Source organism: Acyrthosiphon pisum, chromosome X (assembly GCF_005508785.2).
Source record: "Acyrthosiphon pisum isolate AL4f chromosome X, pea_aphid_22Mar2018_4r6ur, whole genome shotgun sequence".
Classification (NCBI taxonomy): domain Eukaryota; kingdom Metazoa; phylum Arthropoda; class Insecta; order Hemiptera; family Aphididae; genus Acyrthosiphon; species Acyrthosiphon pisum.
The window spans coordinates 7,023,839-7,042,347 of NC_042493.1; the positions used below are offsets into that span (position 1 = coordinate 7,023,839).

Genomic DNA, 18,509 nt, shown 5'->3' on the forward strand with positions numbered 1-18,509 from the left:
ATTTATAAAACTTTCAACTTTTATAGCTAAGGATTGAAAATTTAAAACAAGATTCCAATAGCTTATATAAATATAAATTACTTTATTCACAATAATATCATCATATATACCTACTTGGTTATATCATAGGCTGACTGACCGTTTTTGCTCAGAATCGTTTTTCTTATACAATGATATTATATCATTGAATTCAAATTTAACACCATCCATTATAGTGACCCACTTGTAACCTACTGTACAGGCGTACAGCAGGGTGACATCCACTTACTCACCTTTTTAGTTTCAAAATATTATTCGTGGGTAGTTGAAACTTCTAAAGTATATTATTATATTTTGTCTTTTGACGCTTATAAAAACCTATTGTGGATTTACGCGCAACTTTTTTTTAACACTTTTAAGTGTTTTGACCGAGTGTACATTTTTTATCGACATTAATAAAAACTAATACTATTCGAAAATTACATATGCCTACAAAAAGTTTAACATGAGTTAAAATATTTTGAAAATGTTATGGTATACCTATAGAAGATGCTTATACAGTAGAACTTCCATATAACGGTCACCGAAGGGACTGTAAATAATGACCGCTATTTAGAGGTGCCCGTCCTACAGAGGTAGAATAACACTAGGATACATTCGACGGGACCAAAAAAATTGACCGTTACATCAGTGAACATTTCATGTATCTATGGTATTTTTTTTTAGAGTTACACCAAAATCCAAAATAGATTTTTTTCAGAAAATTCCCTTTTTTTCTTAATTTTTATTTCAAGGCGCTTTTTTTAAGCTACTGAACAGTGTAAGTTATGGAATTTGACCTCCTCAATTACATTCACTTCCCCTCAGGAAAAGATACTGAAGTTGAAAATAAAACCATTATTTCAATTACTTATTATAGTATATACAGACACAAATAAAATTGCCTTTTTCACTAATAACGTTTATATTTATAAAATGAAGCACGTACACGTACAAGTATAAACGTGTTATTTATGGTATCTAACAGTTGCGCAAACGAAACTTACTATGTTGAATTGGAGAGGATGGATTTATGTTTAACTGATAATCAGTGATTGAAAACATAATTGCATTGAACAAATTAATTTGTCTGTGATATACTGTACCTGTGTCTTAAAAATAATATTTTGAAGATTATGAAAATTTATGTAATAATCGATAGTAGACGTATAACTATTGATAAATTAATTAAAAATTTATATTTGCGTGGGAGGCAATTTGAGTGAAAAACGGTCTAACCTAAATTTGTGAGGCAAATCGAATGTCATCAATACAAGACGACTCTCAATATATGACCTACTTTAAATTAATACCCATATAAATATATTTTTAATTTAAATTTTTTTCAAAGATCATTTAATTGCCTATAATCTATACTAAACACCTTAGGCTTAGGGAGTTTAATGGTGCGTCCTTTTTAATTAAATGTAATTTTATAGTTTCAGTGGCCTAATTCCACAGCACAACACATTTATATATTACATAAATACAATTTTTCTGAATGGTCTTCTACAAAGGATTATCCCGAAAAAACAAGTTCCGTTAATCAAGATAATAGAACTACAACGACTACTTCAAGTTATAAGGAAGATCAAAAGTAAGTCGACTGATAATTCTTAGTTAAGTGTCCTTACTTTATAGTATAAGTATAAAAGTTCATTTTAAATTAAACAACATAAATAAAAAAATGTAATGTGTTCCATGTTGCTATAATATTTGTAGAGTTGTTCCTATGTATTTTTCAATTATTGTGCTCATAAATAATACAAATACGGAAAAAGCGTGGAACAACATTTTGGATTTTCATTTATAGTTATAACGCAGTAAACCTATTACCTAATATATATTCATATAAAAATTTGTTAAATTTCATTGCTAATCATCATTAAAATTATCATATATTTTTAGAAATGATTCTGTTACTGGTATTAAAAATATGAGAGCTGATATAGTTTTACCAACAGCTAATTTGACGAACTCTTCATCAATTGTTTTTCCAATTTCGGCTGATGAGAAAATTAAAATCAATACTTTCATACCTGAAAACACCGTAATTGAGAAATGCTCATTGAATGAAACTTTTTGCATCAAAGTTGAAAATTATCCAAGGTACCTAAACACTGAATAAAATTACCAACCTAAAATCTAATCTATCTTAAATTATTAATTCTCTGTTTATAGAGAAGATTTATACAAGATTTTTAGAACCAGCAAGTTTATGTCAACTTCTTATTATGATGAATATGCTAAGGATGAAGTATAAACAATATTTTATATTATGATACCTATCTAATTTTTAAATTATATAATTGCATTTATATTAATTTAGGTAAATGATTTTGAAACAAGAATATTATCAGATGTTGGACTTCAATCATTTTGTCAGTCAAGAGTAAGTACCTATCTATCTACTAACATTAATATTATCCACATAGTCTTATTTATTATCTTATAAATACGAGTGTTTACTGTAATGCTTTTTTAATGCTGCAAAAGTACTTATAAAACAATTTTCACTTTATAATTAGCAAACAATTGAAGTTCCAACATATTTCGTCAATAATTGTCTTATTTATTACAATATTACATTATGACCATTATGTAATATGTACTTATTGCCTATAGGCTATATTATAGTCGTATAGAGGTATAGACAACTATGATAATATCCTAAAATATTGCTTCTCTAATTTGTTTTTTTCATTACTTTTGGCACCTTATTTGAAATGCTATCATTATTCGATGCTTTGGGTTACCGGCGTTACCGCACCAGTAACGATTAACGAAAAACTGAATTTGAACTTCAACGAAAAATATCTATTAGGTATTTTAAAATATAGCGCAACCCACCAAAGATATAATCGCGACCCACTTTTGGGTCACGACCCACAGTTTGGGAACTTCTGGCCTAGGTTATATTTTCTTATTCCTTAAAATGGCGTCTTATCAATTGGATCTATGAAATCTAGGTCACCATATTATTATCGCGGTTATCAATCATTCATAAAAACACGAGATAGATTGTTCCCATCAGAAAAAGTGTAATTACTTATTAGTTATTTTCCACTTATTTTCCACATGCTCATTATTTATTTGATTAATATTTAATGCTAATACCTATATAGTTTAACATTACCATATAATTTCCACTATTTTGCAAAGAGATAGACAATTACTTACATTTTCCATTAATGAAAAGGATTTACTCAAGTCGAGACATTAAATATATTTGTATGAATTTTATACATCTTGTACTATTATTTCACAAAGTATATTACTGTAAAACTTAACATTAAATTTGTATTTAACTTGAAATATTTTCTAGTCAGAAGTAATATATCCAGAAGCCGGGCTTACGTCAAAAAACGAATGGCGCTATATTGTACAAGCTCCAGCAATTAATGGCAGTGAATCTTTCATTAAACAAGGAATTGTAGTGGAGAAATGCATGTAAGTATCAAATTAACAATGTTCAAGACTTTGAATTAATTTAATTATTAATTTGTAGAGATTTTCGAGATCCGTGCCGATTTGATGACACTTTACCATATGGATACGTTTCAAGATGCGTACAAAAATATATCTACAAAAGATTATTGTCCATTCAAGGTCCATATCAATTTTACTATGATTATTTTATGTTACCATCTTGTTGTCAGTGTATGTATGGTATAAATGAAGATATGTTAACAAGAAAAGGTGGAGATTAAGAAAACCGAAGTTTTTTCATAAACAAACTGTAATTTTAAAAAGAAACAAGAAAGTGTCTTACGAGACAAATTAAAAAAATAAGATAGTTAAACAAAAATACAAGTATACCTTTATATTAATATGTCTATAACACAATGTAACAATTGTGTAAGCTTTATTAAATATTTTGTTTATAAAATATTAAAACAATTATAATTTAGTATAATAATATAATAAATATAATCAATGTTAAATATCAATCAATTTCAAATATCTAAAATCAACAAAATATTTTTAAAATTATGTTATTTTTATAGTTTAGTAAAAACATAGGTACTAGGTAATATGGATATTTTGTAAACATTTTAAGTTTCTGCAGTCATCCATTTTTTAATTATTCCAACAGTAACAAAATAAAATAGATTTTGTCAAAAACTGGTTTTGCGTAAAGTTTCCAGTTTTCCCCTGATTTTTTGTTTTTCCTATTTATTAGGTATAAGTAGGGACTAGGAATTTCTTACTTATTACTCCCTTAAAGTACTAACTTCTTCCTCTTTGCTACTACAAAATATATTGTAGTTGACGATTGAAACAATTTATCAGCCGTTGAGTGATGACATAGCTACACAAAAAAAAACCTCATTATAAAAAAATATTACATTCATACTTCTCATTAGCTACCATTGGTTACATCTTACACATTGTATTAGTAATAGTAAAAATAAGAAATAACTAGTAGAGTTTAGTACTTTTTCTGTATAAAATGGTTGCATTTGGTTACGCGGGCTGACAGTGGCGTACACATTTCCAATGGGAGGGGTAATTGGATTCCACACTACCGCTTTTTAGAGTAAAATAGACCTATAGTCGTTCCAACGTACTAACTTGAGTTTTACTTCTATAATAATTTTGAAAACATATTTGTATTTATTATGAAGTCTATTTTGAATCCTTCGAATCAGAATAACAATAAAAAAAATTTTAAACTATTTATGTCCATTAAAATTTTTTAGAATACCTACAAGTTTTTTTTTCTAAATTTCAAGTGAGGTTTTTTCTTTTTAATAATAATAAATTAAAAATGTAACTCGAAGATTCCAAAGTTGATTGAACAGCAAAACAAAATTTGTTTTTAAAATTATTATCGGTGTAAAACTCAAGTCGGTATGTTGGAATTCGTTTAGGTCTATGATTTACAACATTTCACCATGAAATAAATTTGTTGTTGTGACATGTGCATGCAAGTGCGAGTGCGCCACGCTTATCTAGGGTACAGGGAAGTCACTCACACCAATGGTCATTTACTACATACACACATGCATCCCACGCACACACGTACTATACAGATTGTCTATTTTAAAAAAACCATCGTTTTTCGCACTTTAGTATTGGGTATAATCACAAAAGAACGGTAATACCACGCTTCTATTAATACATTTATTTCAGTAACTAATGATATTATTATTAATTTCGCTAAGGGGCATCTCTACGTATATTATTAAAGGGGCAACATTTAGGCAATTTCTAATCAACTAATGTTCACAATAATATTATAAGATTTAATATTTACAAAGTGTTCCGTACGATCTATAGAGAATTTTAATTATAGAGAATAAAAATCGGACACCGTGAACTAACTTTAAATTTGTCAAAACTTAAGGTCTTTTGAGCTAAATGTATGGTAGTAGCGAGAACTCAGGTACATTAATTTGGGTACCTACGTTAGATCAATACATAATAACATATTGGTGTTGGTGTATACTGTATAAACATAAAATATTATGATAGTATTATATTATTATTGAATGCTTGTAAACCTTACAATACATGGAATTTTTAAATTATTTAGTGATAAACTAGTTAAAAAAGCTATGCGTTACATCAAACAAAAATACATTTCCCGTAACTCCAAAGCTCTTCTTGGATATAATATTAAAAAGGTGGGTACCTAAATGGATGTCACTTTTTTGTACAGTAGGTAACAAGTTGGTCACTGTATAATGGATGGTATTAAATTTGAATTCAATGATATAATATTGTATACGAAAAACGATTCTGAGCGGTAACAGTTTGTCAGTGTGGATATTTTATATTATAATTATATTGTTTGTTCAATGTACAGGTAATAAGTATTATCGACGATCATCGTTATCGTGACAAGTAGATAGTATTTATTATCTTGCCATGGCTCGGGAAATAAAAGGCACGGGTCGCCAGTTCGATCTTAACGACGCGTCGGTGACAATGCCGGTCAATATGCGCGACGTAATATAATAACCACATATTATTAATACAATTAAGGGGATTCGATAAGTACCATGATTTTCTATTTTTGTCTAACACACGCGCGACATAGTATTTTAGACTCGTTTTTTGCCAAATATTACAAATGATCTATTGAAGCGATAAGATTTCTAAAAACAGATTTGAATTTGTCACCAAGTCTACTTGAAATCGACTTTACCATATTTTTGTTTTTTGATTTTAACTTCTCCAAAAATTGAAATACCAGAATTTTTAAATACTCTTTTTGAATATGACATTTTTAAGAATTTATGGGATAATATCAAAAATGTGGGAAAGTCGATTTCAAGTAGACTTGACGAAAAATTAAAATCTGTTTTCAGAAATCTTATCGTTTCAATAGATCAATTAGAATGTTTGGCAAAAAAAACACGTCTAAAAATACTATATCGCGCGTCTGTTAGACATAAACAGAAAACCACGGTATCCTTAAGACAGTGTTTATTATACAAAATTATTATCATTCAATTATACAGTCCACTAGTTCATTTTTTTTATATTTATTTAATTACAAACTGAGCTGAAACATTGTTATTACTTATTATTAATACGATAGCCGGTAATTTGAATTAATATTATAAAAGTATAAAACTACAACAAAATAACTAAGATTCTTTCAAAATTCTTAAATTCTAAAATGTATTTTTGGTTATTTAATAATATGTAATTTCGTCCAAATTTGATCACAAAGTAGCCATAAAAAAACTGCGTTCTGACTGACGATGTCAAATTTTAAACTTTAAATGCTCATAAAACAAAATCATGCAAATGTATCTTTAATATTTTTAAATTCTTATGATAACAACTTGTGAGGAACCTTGTATTAAATGTTCAAACTTTTTGACCCAACTTAAAAAATGTTATTAGCATTTATAAAAAACTAAAAATTAAAAATGTCTGTATAAATAGCTCATAAAGAAAAATATTTTGAAATTTTGATCGACATTGAACATTTTTGAGTTTTTCTTTCTAGAAATATCGACTAAAATATTTGCTTGGTCAAAAAATTTCAAAATGTAATTCAAGGTTTCTCATAAGTTGTTATTATAGCTAATTAAACATATTATCAAAGGTATCTTTATATCTTTAACATGTCAACTCATGCCAGGGACGGAGTGGCCCACCGGCCAACCGGGACAATGTCTGGTGGCCTGGCTTGCTTATATAAGAAGTGGCCTGGTCCTGGTGTGATGAAAATAATTAATTAATTAATTTAAAATACCGTTGCCCAATCATTTAGATTATTTCTTTAATGTTCATCCGATTCAGCCTATAGATCAAGCAAAATTTCTTCCATTTGATTATAAGAAAGTTTTTTTAAAAAAAATGATGCTTTAAGAACTTGGTGTACTTATGACTTAAATTAAGGTAAACTTTACTTCTCAGTTTGTTTAGAATTTGCTACTGAAAATAATATATTCACTATTGGTTTTAATAATTGGAGACACGTTTATCAACGTATTAAAGAACATGAAAGTAGTAAAAATCATGATCGTTGTTCAGAAGCATACTTTATCCATATCCAAAAAAAAGATATTGGCAGTTTATTATTTGTCAACCAAAAACGTTTACAAAGAGAAGAAGTGAAAAAGTATCGTCAAGTACTTGACCGAATAATAAATGTAATAAAGTTGATTGGAAAACGCGGTCTTAGTATAAGAGGGAAAAGTAATGAAGCTGTCTATCTTCTTAATAATTAATTTTTAGATCATGGAAACTTTCTTGAACTTATAATTTTGCTAAGCAAGTATGATGTTATATTAAACGAACATTTAAATAAGGTCATAAAGAAAAGTCAAAAAAATCATGATAATGATTCAAAAGGCTGCGGAAATTTGGTTACATTCTTAGTCATTACACTATAGATAACATAATAACCATCATTTCTAATTTAATTAAATCAACAATAACAAAAAAAGTAAATGAAGCAAACATGTTTTCAGTATTATTAGACACAACGCAGGATATATCAGTAATGGATCAATGCTCTATTGTCTTGCGATTTGTAACTGATGGAATGATTAATGAGAGATTGATATCTGTAAAGTCATGCACTGATTCTACTGGCAAAGGTATGATGAATCTTTTACAAAATGCATTGGAAATAGTTGGTTTGAATATAAGACATTGTATTTGAAATTCCATAGATGGTGCCGCTAATATGAGAGGGGCATATAATGAATTTACATCTTGGCTAAGTGTACCAGCACCTGAACAAGTACACATTTGGTGCTATAGTCATGTAATCAATCTTGTAATTAGCGATGCAACCAAAAGTCCAATTGCAGTAGCTAGTTTTTTTTCTTTAATCCATTCTTGCGTTGTTTTTTTTTTAAAATCATACCAACGAATGAGTATATGGAAAGAAATTAGTGAAAAAGATGAGTATAATAATCACAAACGATTAATTCAATAGGTGAAACAAGATGGACAGCCAAACAAACAGTATTAAAAAGAATATTTGGTTCATATAATAGTACTGATGACAATGGAATGTTGACTAATCTTATAATTGCTTCAACAAAAATTGAACAAAAACCAAATTTAAACCCAGATATAAAATCAAAAGCCAGTAATTTTATTTCATCTTTCCTAAAATATGAAACTATTTTAATAGCTCATATGTATATGAAAATATTTCAAATCACAGGACCATTACCAAAATATTTACAATCAAGTAAACTAGATCTTTTAAAATGTCAACAAATGGTAACAAGTGCTTTAGAAAGTCTTAAAAATATCCAACGTAGTATGGAAGATGTAAAAAGAGTTAGTGATAAGTATATAATTAATATTAATAGTGAAATTGCAACTTTGGCTGATTGTTTTAATTTAACTGTTGAAGAAATTCAGACAGAATTTCAAATTAAAAGAATATCTAAGAAAAAGAAAATATTTAATTATGAAAAAGAAGATCTTATTGCTACCAATGTTACCCCTGAAATAAAATGTACAACTGAAGTATATAATATAGTATTAGATACGATAATAAATAACATGACTACTAGATTTGTAAATAATAATTCTTTATATTTTGACCTATCACTTTTATCTCCAAACAATTTCCCTCTTAATGATGTGCCTGAAAATGCGTTTTTAACATTGGCTAAAAAATTAAAACCATTTTTAAAATGTGATGATGGAGATAATCTTAAAGAAATAAGAAATGAACTCTCAGATGAACTATTGAATTTCAGCAAATCGTGGAAGTATTTGAAAAACTCTCTAGAAGATGAATTTCATGTCCATAGCTTATCAAATTATATGAATGATGAAGATGAAAATCAAGAAGAGGAAGACCTAGAAAATCAATTAAAACCTTGCAACTCTACTTGTACAGGTTGTGCCATTTGTTGTTATAGATTACTAGTTAAGTACAACTTATTTTCTAATGCATACAGCTTATTAACTCTAGCTTATAAATATCTATTAACGCTACCAGTTACTCAAGTGTCCTGTGAGAGATCTTTTTCCACATTGAAGTACATACAAAATAGACTGCGAACACAATGACTAATGAACATCTAGAAGAATTTATATTAATGTCAATTGAAAAATCAATACTCATAGAATTGGATAACGATGTCATTACTAACGAGTTGGGCAGTAAAAGTAATTTACTACCTAAGCAAATTTTTATTGTAAAATATTATTTAATACATTTCCTAAAACAAGAAGCTTAAGTGTTCTTATAATATATAAGTTTAAAAAATAAATTTCTATAGTAGTGATATATTTGTGTAAATATAAAATAATACTTGTGTTCAGTTATAAGATTACTTAGATGGAGTATTTTGGTTCAAATACTTGATATTATAATGAATAAACATTTTTATGGTTGATACTACCTACTTTACAATAGAAGCTAGGAAGAATATAAAATGTGTATGATAATAAATTAATAATATCTTCTACCAATGTGTAGGCTAAATAAATAGTTTTATACTTCACCCAATCAAAAAATGGTTACCACACATCTAGCTATAAGACAATAAATGGTAAGAAATTAAATTTGAAAAAAAATGCCTGAAATAAATTAATGTGGCCTGAAAATATCTGTTTGCCCGATAAGAATTGTTGAGTCTAATGCTATGCGAGTTTTTTAGATTCTGAGCGGAGCGATGGATGTTTGGCTAGTGTGGAAATGCCGATGCGGGAACGGAAAAATAGTGGCGACAACCACACCAGTGCAGATGTCAATTCCCCAACTCCATGGTCGGATAGTCAGGAACTCGTAAGGTTGGTAGAATAAATGAATAACACTTGATTTTTCGTTGTGACACGGTTGTATCTAGATCGCACAATTTAACGTAAAAACAATTTTCATATTTTTACAACATTGGATATTCACTCGATTTTCTTATTTTGTTGTAAATTAAACACGAACAATTGTAGGTAAATGAAAATTTCACTGAATGTTTATACTCCCATTTTCTATACACCATATTATTTTGAAAATATTTTGATTGTCACAATGCAATTTCTGGGTGCTTATAGCTTTTATAGTACCTAATTAGTAATAATTTATATCATACTTGATAAAGTTATAGGACTGCATTTTAACGACGTGGTTGTAAGAATATCTGGGTATGGGGCTATAATTAATTGTCAAACTATAATAATATGTACCTAGGTACCTAATAAATAATAATATATCACACTAAAATACATAGTTACACAGTCATACGATCGTATTTAATTTATATTTTATTGGTGCTGACCGAAATAGAAATATGACCACCGTTGTTTGCTATGTAAACGTTGCATCGTAGACACTTTTTTTTTTATCCGACAGTATTGAGAAAGAAGAATTAAAAATCGTATGAGTGCCGTCTGTGGTTGAAACTTTATCCTGGGAACAAACTACGTCGTTTATTATGACTGACAAACGGACTATAAAGCAATCGACGGCAAATAAGTTGCAACAAAAAAAACGATGCGTGACGCAGAGAAATTGTGAAGACGTATCAGACGATCTTACCGACGCTTTGGCTGGTGTTAGCGGTCAAGTAGAAATGAGACGTGGCCGCCGATCCGGGAGGCGTAGGTCAAGGAGGAGCCGTCGCCGTCGGGGCAGGAGACGTAGCGTAAGCGGTACCGAAGGAGACGACTACGATACGGCTTCAGACACCGAAGAAGACGACGATGACTCGTCAACGATGGACGCGTCTTCCCGGAGGAGATCGAGAAGGCGGCGGAGAGGCAGTCGGCGACGTCGCCGACCATATCAACCCAGTGGTAGCGACGACGATGATAACTCCGACGCAGAGGCTACTGATGCAGAGACTACAGATGACGCTTCGTCGACTAGCGGTGGTGGTGGTAACATCCTCACGACGGCAGCCGCCGTGTGTGGACGTCGCCGGAGGAGGAGGAGGAGGAGGAGTAAGTGTGTAGCTAGACGTCCAAGACGACGATCCACGGGGTGCAAGAAGAGGAGAAGGAGGAGAAGGAGAAGTAGCGGTAGTTCCTGTGTCACTGGTCTAGCCTGTGACTTGACAGAGGTGAGTGGAACAGCAGGTCACAGGTGCACCACGACAAATAGCACTGAACCGGACACAGCAGATCGCACTTAGTGAGATGTCTATAAAACCGGACTTGGAGTCCCGTCTGTCCTCCACCTAAATCGATGAACATCACCTTTCCAATTCGTGTTTATTGTCCAGACATGTTTAATCGTAAATAAAAATCCAAATTATTTTTTAAATAAAAAACCAAATGGTGTAAAAATTTGAACTTCAAAAGTTCATAACAATTCAATTTGACTTTTAGGTAGACATTTTTTTTTTGATAAAGGTAGGCATACTTATGAGGAATCTGAAATTAAATTTTCAAAGATTAGATTTAAAAATAAAAATGTTTATGAATTTTTAACTCAAAATAATTTGCACATTTTCGTAATTCTTACGTATTTTGTCAAAATTCAAACTTTAAAATGCTAAAAGTTTAAATGCTTAAAAGAATGGTGACTATGTATTTTTAATACTTTTGAACTCCCAATGTAAAGTTTTTTTTTGGAATATTAATTAAATGTTATTGGCATTTATAAAATAAAAAAAACTAAAAAAATTGGAAAATAAAAATGTCCATAATGTCAATAATGTATAGAAAATGCTAATATAAACATTCAGTGAAAATGTCATGTTCATATTTACGATAATTTGTTTTAGATCGATTTTGCGTAAAATTTCCCGTTTTTCCTTAATTTTCTTTTGTTTTCACGTCACTTTTGAAAACTACTGGGAAATTTTTACTTTTGACCCCCCAAAGTACCAACTAGATTCACTTTCCAATGATAAAAGTTACTGTTGAAGAAAATCGAAGCAGTTTTACTGACCTAAAAGGTGATGACAGACACAAAAAAAAAATAAAAAAAAAAACACACATCATTGTAAAATCAATACATTCATCGTTCCACTCAGAATCTATAACCGATATAATGTTTATCGTAAAAAGTAGATATAAATTCTTATCTAGTATTGAACTATTGAATGTAAACAATATTATATTATTTATACTTTATAGGCATATAGTTAACATTAGGTTTTTTTTTTTGCTTTCTATGTTCTCTGGCCCGCTAGATTTTCGCACATTCAAAATTGGCCCTCTAGTATCATTGAGTTGCCCATCCTTGGTATATGATATTAAATATAATATATATTATATATTTATATATATATAAATAGATTATAAAATATCCTTAAAAAGAGTGTTTGACACATCGCTCCACCAGTGACGTAGACATGATTTTTGAAAGGGGGGGATCAAAAAAGACGTCATAGCTAAATGGGAGAGAAAAATTGGAAAACCCCCCACCGTCTCAAAACTTTTTACTTAAGGAACAATGACTATGATTTGAATTAATTCAAAATTCACATCAAATACAATATGGAAGATTATACACTCCAAAGCCAATAGGAGGGGATTTGACCCTCGCGTACCCCCCCCCCCCTCTTGTATATGCCACAGCGTTCCACTCAAAATCGTTTTTCGTGTTCAATATATATTGGTAAGCCACAATTCAACACAATGCCCATTACAACAGCCTACTCAATCATGAGGTTCACTCGACACCTAATAGGTATACAGAAGAGAGACTTTCATGTTTTTTATTCTTCAAATTACTAACTTAATAATATTACATTTGTCACATTTCCTCTGCCTCTCCACCACCTCCACAATAATGATCAAATGGCACGTTTGTAAATGATGACACTAGTTTATGAAAATTCTTAAGCAGCACATATTTTGTAAGTACTTACTCAAATTCCAGCATTCAAATAAATGTTCATTTAATATTTGTAATTAGTTGTACCAACCTACTTACCTACGGTTTGGTACTAGCAGTGACAACGATATTATGTATTCCTACTCATATTATTATACTACCTTATGTTGGTAGGTACTTCTCGCTATTACAAAACTTACGTAATAATTAAATTTTTTAAATAACACGAGAATAAAGTTCTGAGCAGGTACTTCATTGTGTACCTACATACGTCAAACATGTGTCAATTTGTATGTAATTTTAATAATTATAATATTTTAAATCATATATTAATGTTTCTAGATATTTGTGTTTATTTAGTAAAACATATTATTGATGATCAAATCAAAAAAATCAATATTGGTTAAAATATACCTATTTCAGATCCTAAGCTCACCGATGAATTAATTGATTTTAAAATGATGTGTTTTCTTACATTTTTGTTTATCTTTCACCACTTTTTGGAGTAGTAAAAATACTTTTATTTTCAACTTTTATTGAGATTTTTTGTAGAAAATTGTATCTGGTTTTTACTTGGATAAAATTGTCTAGTAAGTAATTCTCAAATTATCTTTAAGAAACAAAAAAAAAATAATAAAAACGAACAAAATTGGACAATATGTATTTTGTTCTTTTATAGTAATTCATAAATAACAGTTGAAATTAAAAACTTGAAGTTCTTACCAAATATTCATATTAGGGTTTACTAGATATAAAATAATTTTAAAATGTGTCGCCTATTTTTATGCTATTCATAGGCATTTTAAATTTTCGTTTTTTCCTTCAATTTATGTAGAACAATAATGTATGATATAAATTATAATATAATAACTAATAAAATAATAGATGCAATTTTTTTGGCCAAGATTAATTAAACCTACCGTATTACTACAATTATAGAAATATAAATGCTTAATCAAAATATATACTTAGTAATAATATGATGACAAGAGACAGATCGTCTCCGCTCAGAATCATTTTTAAAGGTACCTAATGCAATGTTTTATCATTGAATTTAAATTTAACACATTCATTACAATGACTTACTCGATGATTAATTATACTCGATACCTATAATTGCACCTATATAATAGAGCAGTACTTACCTATTTTTCAATTTCTATATTTTATATATATTTTTTTTTTACAGATAGGAGTGATTTTGTAGGTGGTATTGACAACGAAGCATTGGATTTCAGTCATTTGACTGACGAGTTCATTCAAAATAATAATACAGAAGCCAATCAGTAAGTATAACTTACATTATATTTACTTACATAGAGTATAATATATTATGTTATACATTTTTAATACTATATAATATACCTATGCTGTTATGTTAATACAATAAAATAGTATTAACAAACAAGTTTATCTTACGTTAAATAAGTATCAAACGATTCATTTAAATTAAAACAAAGAATTCTAATAAAATATCGATTGTATAAATAATTATCATATTAAATTATCGTTAAGGACTTAACAAGGAATATATTATTTGTCAAACAAATTTTTCGCGGATACTGATTATAATAATTTCTAACAAAACTCTTATTACTTCTTAGATCTTATCTTAATTACTAATATAACGTTAAGTAACGTATTACTAAAAATATAACGTTAGCGTGGTATTCAACTTATATCAGTTAAATATTAGCAAGTTGATACACGACTAACACGTTTTGGGTTAATAATTACTCGGAATATGCGATGTTCTCTGGCTCTAGCCCTAACTATTATAATCGGTGTTGGTCTGCACTATGTATCACTATTCTCTGTATTACAAAACTAACAAAGACGTATATGCTAAATATTATATATTAATATATTATTAATAAGCATAAGCATAACAGCTGCTAGCTGGTATGGTCAGGGACGGATCCAGGGGGGCTAGGCCCCTAGCCTCCCTCCCCCCCAGACATATTTTTTTATAAATATAAATATTATATATTAAATAATCAATAATTTATCTATCACATTGATTACCTATATCCTCTATTATAACAACATTTTTAAATTGAGAATAAAGTATAATATTTTATTGTAATAATTTTATTGTATTTGTGTTGTAAAAATGTCCCCCCCCCCCCCCCCCCGCCCCATATATTTGCTCTGGATCCGTGCCTGGGCATGGTTCAGTTTACATTAATTTTATTTCTCGCACATGTTGATTAAATGAAATGTAGTAATGTAAAATAACATAATATTATAAATGTCTAATTAGCAAAATAGGTAAGAACGACTAACAAAATATTAACCGTATACTATATGTTTATAATAATAATAATGAAATATATTATGCATTATAATACTCCTATTTATAGTCCTATACATTTTTAATGTATATTATAATTATTATTTTATTCAGCAGTGGATTGTTATTACTGTGCCGCTTCAAGCCTCTAGGCGTTAGATTTACTTTCAGTGCATTATAATAATAATAATAATAATAATATGAAAGACAAAAACTTGTATAATGGAGACCCCCTGAGAAAATGTTTTCCTTGAGCATTGTTTTGTTCGCTTTCAAATTAATCCAACATTGATACATATAATACGAATACAGTACTTAGTATTATTGTGTATAATAATATCATATTTATGTTGGAATTGCTGGCTTGGAGTGGCTGGGTAGAGCTGTTAAGAATTAATGAGTACTTTAACCAAAGGAAAAATGTAACGCTAATCAATTATGTCCATCAATAAATAATTTTTAACTTACAAAATATGAAGCAATACTCTTAAATATTATAAATATAATAATAGATTTCTGTAGTATAATTTTTTTTCAGAATTAACTTTATAAACATTTTTATTATAAAATATAGTCATGTAATGTAACAAAAAAAAGTTCCAATTCATTACGACCAATGAATAATTACTTAATACGTTTTTCAAAACAAAAACCTACAAATCAATTGCTGCGTCCTTTAAGGATGCCACACACTGCAGTGGTGGCGGTAAAATTATTTTGTCTTGGCGGTGACGGTAAAATTTATTGTGTCCGGACTCATTTTTCTGTAACCACTACCGCAACCACTGCAGTGTGAGGGGACCTTAACATCCCTGAAATAAATATTGATACGTTTGAATCATTTTTTTCTTACCTGATTTTTGTTTTCAAAGATTCTTTCATGAAACCGTCGACCAAAACGATCACGTGATGGTTCGAATAAACACACCATATCAACAAGAACCACCTCAGCTTTTCTTGAAAAGCGCATCGATACCGCCGATCGCCGACTTGTCATTCCACAGTAATACTGTTTTGTCCAATGCCAGTTTGCCTAGTAAGCCTGTCAAGGATAAGTCACACAACTACACCAACAGGTTCGTTTAGTTGTCTTATGCGTTTACGAAAATATACTGTTTTTTAAGTTTTATTGTTCATTCACGTAGGCACAACTTACCAGAAAGTCCGCCAGACTCCGAGCCACCATATTCGCCGGCCGATGGCGTTGGCCAATCTCCACGTAAGACGATTTTATTTAATATCATCCGTTTCCGAAAACTGTTGCATTGTCGTGTTATTTTCGATTTCTAGATCGAAGAACGCCTAATTTGCAATGTCTCATATCGGCCAACAAGGGCCAAATACCAATGAACCCCGTAACTACTGGGCTCTATCAGAAACAACCCGTAACCACTAAAATTCCACACCCGTTGTCCGTCCAACCTTTGTTGATAAACCAACCTGGATCGTCGTCTCACGTCACACATTTAGGTTGGTACAGCTGCATTATAATTTATAATATAACTAAATTTTGAAGGTTTTCAATCTGACCTAATCCGATGAAGCCCAATGCTCTAACTTAATGCGGTCAAAATAAAAGTATTGACGTTTTCGTTACAAAATCGCCGTTTTTTCAGATTTTAATCAAATGCCACCTAACGCGAGGGAAATCGAAATACCCGAACCCGAATACACGGACTTGTTGAACGTAGCTGTGACGGAAAAGAAGCGAAAACTTTGTGCGGACATTATTGGAGGAAGTACCGGTGGTAGCAACGTCCGTGTCAAAAAAGAAACCGGTAAACAATGATATGAAGATATTATAACAATATAGTATTAGGCATCGCTATGGTCATTCGACTCGTATATCAAAATAAGTGACCATAGGCACGACTTACGACTCTCATAACTTATATTCACGTTATATGCTTAGAAAATTGCGTGAAAAAACCCATAACTCACGTGTCACCGTCGGGAAGATCGGTCTGTAGTGAAGACAGCTACACGTACCAGGATAGCTGCGAGTCGGGTTTGTATAACGACACGAGTTTTCAGTGTATCCGTTTCCAACCATTCCAAGAATCGTCATGGAACACTCTGTGCGATCATTCTTTAAAGGAACTGTACGTATTTAATATTTGATGCACATTAATCTGTACGATTGTTATTAATAGTTACTATATATTAACTATTGTCTTCAATAAATATAATAATTATTCTCTGTAGAAAACTTAGCACGTTAGGTATTTATTTGGGTGGTTTATTTCAAAGCGTTTATAGTTATTATTAATATATATATATTTTTTTTTTTATAAAATTCTTGGCTGTAGAGTGACTATTACAAAAGTTCAAATGGGAGAGAGCTCCATCAAACTTTGGAAAAAACCTTACAACAATTATTTTAAAACCTATAAAACGCGTTCATTTTGTTTTAAAAAAATTTTTATATTTACCTATATTATATACTAGTTGATCCCGTGCACTTTGTTTCCCGTTAAATGTTCCAACTCCATATGACTCAAACTTTGATCAATTCGTTTTTAATATTCGGTGTATGGTGTTCAAAATCTATCTTAACTTTTCTGTTGCCTGGTAATGACGTAGTAAATAATAAAATAATAACTGTTTTACGTGAGTTTTTTTATGTAAGTTGATCATCTCCGGTTTTCCTCTTTTTGAGCATATATATCGTGATATTATATGTTTAATAATAAATTGTTGATTAATATTATTATTATTTTTTTTTACGTCACTACAATCATAATTAAATGCTTTCATTTCTAAATTTTTTTTCATTTTGGACTTTCTTCTTTCTGTACGTTGACTCATTTGTTTCTGATTTGATGATGATTTTTTTGTTTCTTCTATTATATCATCTTCAACGTGATGTGTTTTTCTTGAGTTTCTTCTGTCTTTTATATAGTAAAGAATTTTTTCCAATATTTTGTTTTCTTTTAGGCATATTCAACTATTTTTTTAATGATTACAAATTCAGAA

The 18,509-nt window shown here is 29.9% G+C and overlaps 3 protein-coding genes across 3 annotated transcripts in view; all 3 read left to right on the forward strand.

Moving 5' to 3' along the window:
- The first annotated feature begins 2,203 nt into the window (after positions 1-2,203).
- On the forward strand, positions 2,204-3,848 carry LOC107884359 (protein spaetzle 5-like). The gene is made up of 4 exons (XM_029485546.1): positions 2,204-2,275; positions 2,348-2,410; positions 3,344-3,468; positions 3,527-3,848. Exons 1-4 carry the CDS (start codon positions 2,237-2,239, stop codon positions 3,726-3,728), a joined length of 429 nt encoding a protein of 142 aa, XP_029341406.1. The 5' UTR covers positions 2,204-2,236; the 3' UTR covers positions 3,729-3,848.
- A 7,041-nt stretch (positions 3,849-10,889) lies between these two features.
- On the forward strand, positions 10,890-11,588 carry LOC103310023 (pre-mRNA-splicing factor CWC25-like). The gene has a single exon (XM_008187011.1). The coding sequence runs from the start codon at positions 10,890-10,892 to the stop codon at positions 11,586-11,588; it is 699 nt and encodes a 232-aa protein (XP_008185233.1).
- Positions 11,589-14,411: 2,823 nt separating this feature from the next.
- Positions 14,412-18,509, forward strand: part of LOC103308338 (myelin regulatory factor) — a 197,241-nt gene continuing 193,143 nt past the window's right edge. The window contains exons 1-6 of the mRNA XM_029485895.1: positions 14,412-14,526; positions 16,406-16,609; positions 16,679-16,752; positions 16,824-17,003; positions 17,150-17,311; positions 17,446-17,635. Of these exons, the coding sequence (XP_029341755.1) occupies positions 16,443-16,609; positions 16,679-16,752; positions 16,824-17,003; positions 17,150-17,311; positions 17,446-17,635 (773 nt within the window). The 5' untranslated portion in view covers positions 14,412-14,526; positions 16,406-16,442. The remainder of the gene's footprint in view (positions 14,527-16,405; positions 16,610-16,678; positions 16,753-16,823; positions 17,004-17,149; positions 17,312-17,445; positions 17,636-18,509) is intronic.